Raw genomic sequence first — 7,072 nt, forward strand, 5'->3', positions numbered from 1 at the left:
CTGGAGCTGCTCTGGGCGCGGGTGGCGGCTGCGAGGAGCGCGGCTTCTTGGGCCTCTGGGCTGCGTCACCGGGAAACGCTGCAGCCGCGCGTTTGGCTTTCAGGGCCAGCTTGGGTGACGGTGACCCAGAAGGCAGCTTGACACGGCCAGGCAGGCTGGAGGCAGCTTTGGAAACGGGACCCTCTGAGCTCTTCCCGGGGCTGGGGATCCTGAGGAAGGCAGAGAAGGGCACCTGTGAACCGCCAGTGTCTGAGTGACTGCAACATACTCATCATAGCTGCGCACGAGAACCAGGAGCCAGAAGCTCCAAGGAGGTGAGGAGCTCTTGAGCTGCAGGAAAACCACAACAAGGGGCTGGAGCTCTCTCTGTCACCCTCCCCTGAGCCAGCACATACACGTGGGCACTGGGGCTACTTGGGCCAAGCTCCTTCCCACACCCAGGCATGTGCCCCCAGCCCTGTCCCACACGCTGAGCAGGGACAGAGGGACCGGGGACACAGGGCACGCTCACCTGAGGTAGAACAGCACATACGCCTGCTGGTTAAGGACCACCTTGATGTTACTGGGGCGGACCACGTTGTCATTCATTTGGTACCACTGCCCGTCGCTGGCCTGCAGATGGAGAGAGAACGGGGTTGGGCTGTGTCCAGGGACGCTCCTGGCCTGAGGAGCAGCAGGAACAGCGCCCGTCAGCAGAGCTCCGCTCCCCAAAACCCCCAGGTGACCCCAGGCAGGTGAGGGGTCTCTGCAAGAGCAGAACTCCACACTTCCTGTGAAGGAGCACAACCCGTACCCCCAAGTGCTCCACACCACGAACCACTGCTGAGCACCCTCCTGCCGACCCCCAGCACAGAGAGGTGCCAAGAGAGCGCCCTGGGCTCACCTTCACGTAGCAGTAGAAGTGTCCTGCGTGGCTGCTGTACCCCGAGTGCACCAGCACCGCGTAGAGCCCGTACATGACCGGATCCCCGCTGGTCTGGGACATGTACGGGCGGATGTTCAGGAGCTCAGGGTAGCCCACGTCCTGCAGAGAGAGGATGTCTCAGAAGCCTGCACAGCAGATGGCAAGAGCAGCTCAGCTGTACTACGAGTCCCGTCTTGTGAGGGAGGGGGAACCCACTCTCTCCAGGCAGAGCCCACGGTGAGGAAGATGCCGGGATGAGCCAAACTCCCACCACAGCACAGCACAGCTGGGGAAGGGCTGCAGGACTGCGGTAGAGCTCGCCAGTGCACAGAACCACCTCCCACCCTGCGTGGGTCAGCAGGGCCTCGGGACAGGACACAGCCCCGCTCTGGATTGCTGAGCACTCACCTTTGTGATCTTGCCTCCGGTGAAGTCAGCAAAACGCTTCAGAGCAAGCGTGAGAACCCTGGGTGCTCGGTGGATGGTGAAGCGTTTGGTTGCCGACACTTTCTTCTTGCATCTGCACAGGGAGAGCTTGAGCTGTTCACGCTGTTCCACCACCCAGGTGATTGTCAGCCCTGGCCAAGCCACAAACCCCACGGAAATGACCCTGGTGAGAGCGGGTTCTGCTCCAGGGCACCTGCTCACGGCCAGGTCTGCTGGCTCAGGTCCCCGTCTCAAGACGGGGGAGATGAGGAGTGACAGGCTTCATCGCAGGCTTCACAGCCACGCACCTCACGGTTTAGCGGTGGAGCAGGTAGAGAAGCCCTCCTGTACTGCAGCTGCCCTCCTGCTTCCCACCAGCACACCCGCGGCCCCTTCCCGCCCCAGCCCCGCACACTCACTTGTCACACAGGTAGGCGTTCTCTCCGCCCAGCAGGTCTGGCTTCACAAACAGCTCCAGTGCCTGCTCTACGTTTGCGGCTTGCTGCCAGGACAGAGGAGAGGTCAGGGCCAGGCAGAGGAGGCAGCGCAACAACAGAAGCTGATTCCCTCTTGCCTGCACCGTGCCTGACACTGGCAGGTTAAACAGCCTCGAGCAGCAGCGGTGCAGCTGCAGGAACATCCCCTGCAGAGCAGAGCTCCTCCCCACCTGACCCTGCCCCGGTACCGTGATCTCCACCGGCAGGTCCAGACAGGGGTCAAAGGTGTCCGAGACTGCTTTGCACATTGAGCACTTCACTGCAAGAGAACGAGCAGTGAGCACCCCCTGGCACAACACGGCACCACCACCCCCAGCACAGCGCAGGCGGCTGCCGTGTTGCCCTTTTCCGCGTTTGGGCTCTGGGACGGCAGCACCAGCATTCGCAGCCTGTACGTGCTGGGACAACAAGTGTTGCGGGACAGCTGGCAACGTGGGTTCCTTTGCTGGTGGCAATGAGCTGGGGACCCACAGCCAGCAGCTTCGTGGCCCACAGATACCAAAAGACTGACCAGCTGCAGCTCTGCATAATTTGCACATGCTTAGTGACTTTCCCAAGTTACTGCAAGGCTCTCGGGGAAACAGCAGCCCTGAGAGTCACAGGCCCAGGCCCTGGCAGCCAGCACTCACCACGGGACCGCAGGGAACCGCCAAAGATCTGGTGGATCAGGGTGGTGGCTTGGGTCTGGCGATCCAACCTAGAGACGGCAGCTCGGATCACACAGCGCCCGCCCCAAGAGCCACCCCCACGGGCCAGCGCTGTGTCCTCAGGATCCAAACCCAGCCCAGTCACAGGATTTGGGGACAGAACCGCAGCTGTGCTGCGGTGGAGGTGTCAGGAGAAGGCAGACAGCAGCCCACGGCTGTATCACAGAAGGGCAGAGAGCTGGGCCATCCACCCCAGACCCTGGAGTCAGCACCTCCCTCCATGAGCCCAGCCCGGGGGACACGTTCACCCCACAGTCCCCTCCCACGGGCACAGGGGACCAGCAGACAAGGGCAGTTGTCACCACCAGAGGCCCCACATACTCGGTGCAGTCGGGCAGGCAGGCCTTCTGCATGGCATCGATGGTGAAACGGAGGAACTCGTGTGCGTCCTCTTGCCTGCCCAAGCGGATGTGCGGGGCGATCTCTGCAGGAGAGGGAGGGATCAGCCGCAGCACGCGCTGCAACAGAGGCAGGTCCTCCCGCCCTCCCTCGGGGCAGCGACTGCGGGGTTTGAGCTCCCTGAGCCCAAACCAGACGTCAGACTCATGTGGGCCGCGGGGGAAGCCCCACAAGTTGGCGAGCGGTGGCGTGTACGTGAGGCACTGCAGGGTGGCGTTGAGGAAACAGGTGTTTCCCAGGTTGAGCAGCCCGGCGCCGATGCGCTGGACACGCTGCCACTGCATGGCGAGGCGCCCTGCAGGGAACAGCCCCTTCTGGGGCGCAGGGACGCCGTCCCCGAGGCGCCCCGGGGTCCGGTCGCTGCCTGCGGGGAGAGAGAGGCGGGTGAGCCGCGGGCTGCGCAGCGCAGGGAGAGCCCCCCGGCCCTCTGCACCCACCCTGCTTGCCCGGCTGTCCCTCCTCAGCGCCGCGGGGGTGCTCGGCGGGCTCGGTGCGGGGGTTGAGCAGCAGGTACTTGGCCCGCAGCAGCTCCGGCTGGCCGGAGAAGCCGTGGCTGGCGGGCTGGAACTCGATCTTGTGCAGCAGCACCTTCGTGGCCGAGGTGCTCAGCAGCCGGCCCAGCGCCCCGGCCTCGCCCGCGTCCCGCCGCGCTTTCAGCAGCTCCCTCGGCTTCGCCGTGCCCGCCATGGCGTGTCGCCGCACGTGCCACCGCCTCGAGGTCGCGCCGGTCTCTCGGCCTCTCCCTCTCCACCACCACACACGCTTCCCGCGCCTCCTCCTCATGTCCCGCCCTTCGCTGCGGTCGCTCGCGCTCGGCTCGGCCCACTGACTCCTCCCCTCGCCTTCGCCGTCCGCTCTGCTCCGCGTCCAGAACAGGACTGAGCTGCGCCTGCGCGTCCCGGCAACGCCAGGGGCGGAGCCTGCCGGGGGCGGGGCTTGTTTGTGACGTCATCGCGCCCCGGCCACGCCCCAGAATCATTAAATGGTCACACACTGTGGTTTCAGTGCAGGGGAACCTGGACACCGTGGTGGATTTGGCCAACAAAAGCCTCTGCAAGTCTTACAAGGCCAAGGCGCAAGGTGTGCGCTGGGGGCGGAGCAAACCTGGTGTCCCGGGACAGGCTGGGATGTGACCGGCTGAGCAGTCCTGAGGAGTAGGGCGTGGGAGTTATGATGGGTTTATCTATATTTACTAGAAGTCTCTTAGCATTTTGTCATTTTATTAAACTGCGTTTCTCTCAGTCCAAATTTCTCCCTTCACTTTCGATTCTCTCCCCTATTGGGAGGGGAAGGGGTTGGGGGTGAGTGATCAGCTGCCGCGGTTGTGTTGCCAGCTCGGGTTAAACCACGACACGGGTGAAGGTCCAGAGGAACATCTGTCGTGGTGGGGTCAGGGGCACTTGAGCTTTGTGGAGCAGTACAGTCAATTGGGCCTCTTCAGTCTGCTGAAGGGGACACAGGGCACTGGAAAAGCAGCGACTCCTGCTTGGGGAGATGATGGGGGAGGCAAACCCTTCTGCAGTGGCGGCTGGTGGGACAGAGGCAGCAGCCACCAACACCCTCCAGGGAGCTTTGAACGGAGCATTAGGAAAAACTGAGCAGGCGGGTGGTGCTGCCCTGCAGCAGGACACCCGGGGACTCTCGGTGATCCCCGCCTTTGGAGGTTTTCAGCTCACCAAAATGTCACCCAGCCTCACCCTGGGGTGGCTGATACCCTAAAAGAGAAACAACCACCATATTCTACCCCTCAGCCACCTACCAAAACCAGGGAGAAAATACATTGATCAGGCATCATAAAAAGGCAATTCTGTCTAAGAGGTGTAATCTTTAAATATCATTTAAATATAACTTAAACAAAGGAATAGCCCTGAGAGCAAAACCAGGAGACCTGCGTGGTCAAACAGGAGATGCTGGGTAAGCTCAAGTGGAAAAGGAGAGTTTATAGATCATGGAAGGAGGGGCTGGCCACTTGGGGAGAATGTAAGGCTGTTGTCAGAGAGTGTAGGGAGGCAACTAGGAAAGCTAAGGCCTCCCTAGAATTAAACCTGGCGAGAGGGGTCAAGAACAACAGGAAAACCTTTTTCAAATATGTGGCAGATAAAACTAACAGCAGAGGCAATGTAGGCCCACTGATGAATGAGACGGGTGCCCTGGTGACAGAAGATACAGAGAAGGCAGAGTTACTGAATGCTTCTTTGTCTCTGTCTGCTCTGCCGGAGGCTGTCCTGGGGAGCCCCGTACTGCTGAGGCCCCAGAGGAAGGCAGGACCATGGAGGAGTTTGCCTGGGTTGATGAGGACTGGGTTAGGGAGCAGTTAGGCAATCTGGAGATCCATAAATCCATGGGTCCGGATGGGATGCGCCCGCAGGTGCTGAGGGAGCTGGCTGAGGTCATTGCTGGACCGCTCTCCATCATCTTTGTCAAGTCTTGAGAAACAGGAAAGGTGCCTCAGGACTGGAGGAAAGCAAATGTCACTGTAGTCTTCAAAAAGGGCAAGAAGGAGGACCCGGGCAACTGTAGGCCGGTCAGCCTCACCTCCATCCCCTGGAAACTGCTGGAACGACTCATGCTTGGTACCATCTCAAGTCATATCAGGGATAAGAGGGTCATTAGGGGCAGTCAACATGGCTTTACCAAAGGTAAGTCATGCTTGACCAACCTCATTGACTTTTATGAGGACATAACAAGATGGATGGATGATGGCAGAGTGGTGGATGTGGTCTACCGTGATTTAAATAAAGCATTTCACACAGCATCCTCACAGCTAAACTGAGGGAGTGCGGTCTAGATGACCAGGTAGTGAGGTGACTGTGAACTGGCTGAAGGGAAGAAGCCAGAGAATCGTGGTCAACGGGGCGGAGTCCAGTTGAGGCCTGTATCTAGTGCAGTGCCTCAGGGGTCAGTGCTGGGGCCTGTATTATTTAATATATTCATCAACAATTTGGACGAGGGAATAGAGTGACTGTCAGCAAGTTTGCTGATGACACCGAGCTGGGAGCAGTGGCTGACACGCCAGAGGCTGTGCTGCCATCCAGAGACCTGGACAGGCTGGAGAGTTGGGCGGGGAAAAATTTAATAAATATAACAAGGGCAAGTGTAGAGTCTTGGGAGGTTGTGGAGTCTCCTTCTCTGCAGACATTCCAACCCGCCTGGACACCTTCCTGTGTAACCTCATCTGGGTGTTCCTGCTCCATGGGGGGATTGCACTGGATGAGCTTTCCAGGTCCCTTCCAACCCCGACATTCTGGGATTCTGTGGTGCCAGAGGCTAACTACTGAAGAATTACACCTTCTTTGACAAGGAAGGACGTGAAAAAGCTTCAGTTTTTCTCCTGAAGAACAAGGAGTTCCCTTACGGCACGGTCCTCTTTCTGCTACTAGTGACAGTGGCACTAATTCCAAACCACGCTTGAGAGCCAATTTATTTTTCCGTGTGTCCAAAGCTCATCCCGCTCATCCCTGGGAAGGACTCCTGCCAGTCTCTGCAAAGCATATCTCTCCAACCTTGTGTCATCCACAGGTTTCTGTTCAGCCCAGGACACTTCTCCCCATCCCTTCAGCACACTGCCAGCTCTCAGGTTTTCAGCTGCATGGAGTCAGGCCGCTCCCTTCAAAGTCTTCCCTACAAAAGTCTTCTCTACGTGCTGATGCCAACTATATCGCCTCATGATGTACGGCTCCACGCTCCTTCTGCAGAGCTCCATGGACGGGGCAGTCTTCCTCTTTCTTTCATGGTTATTCACCTTCGCTTGTTTTGTTTTGTTGTTGTTGGGTTTATTTGTTTGCCTGCTTGTTTCATTATTGTTGTTATTGTTGTTATTACTATTATTATGATATGCATGTCAAATATTTTCTGAAGCAACACAACACAGTTTTCCCCCACAGCTTCACCAATTCCATATTTCCCCCTATCTCAAGGACGCCATGTGGAAACTGATGACTGGATGTTTTTCTGAAGCAATAACTGCCCCTTATCTGCTGCATGGCAGTCTTAATTTAACTCACTGCAGGCTCGACATGTCTTCTTTATTTTGTTGTGATGCTGGGATTTTAAAATTGTGTGAATGTTTTCATCCTTTACTGATTCACTGTCTGTTTTTCTTTTCATACCTAATTGCTGGGTAAACGAGGAGCCCTGCT

The 7,072-nt window shown here is 58.1% G+C and overlaps 1 protein-coding gene across 1 annotated transcript; it reads right to left on the minus strand.

Moving 5' to 3' along the window:
* Positions 1–507: 507 nt before the first annotated feature.
* Positions 508–3,620, minus strand: LOC135577559 (ubiquitin carboxyl-terminal hydrolase 36-like). The gene is made up of 9 exons (XM_065047695.1): positions 3,371–3,620; positions 3,066–3,297; positions 2,856–3,035; positions 2,457–2,524; positions 2,016–2,086; positions 1,750–1,832; positions 1,313–1,424; positions 884–1,024; positions 508–612 (listed from the first exon to the last, which is right to left on the minus strand). The coding sequence occupies exons 1-9, from the start codon at positions 3,618–3,620 to the stop codon at positions 508–510; spliced, it is 1,242 nt and encodes a 413-aa protein (XP_064903767.1).
* Positions 3,621–7,072: the final 3,452 nt, after the last annotated feature.

The sequence above is a fragment of the Columba livia genome, unplaced genomic scaffold (assembly GCF_036013475.1).
Source record: "Columba livia isolate bColLiv1 breed racing homer unplaced genomic scaffold, bColLiv1.pat.W.v2 Scaffold_102, whole genome shotgun sequence".
Lineage (NCBI taxonomy): Eukaryota > Metazoa > Chordata > Aves > Columbiformes > Columbidae > Columba > Columba livia.

Excerpts from the sequence above, each read along its gene's own strand:
- LOC135577559 (XM_065047695.1), bottom strand. The coding sequence starts at position 3,620 with ATGGCGGGCACGGCGAAGCCGAGGGAGCTGCTGAAAGCGCGGCGGGAC. Across the intron at positions 3,036-3,065 it reads CCACATGAGTCTGACGTCTG|TCGCTGCCCCGAGGGAGGGC; the intron begins GTTTGGGCTCAG and ends CAAACCCCGCAG. Across the intron at positions 2,525-2,855 it reads TGCCTGCCCGACTGCACCGA|GTTGGATCGCCAGACCCAAG; the intron begins GTATGTGGGGCC and ends TGCCGTCTCTAG.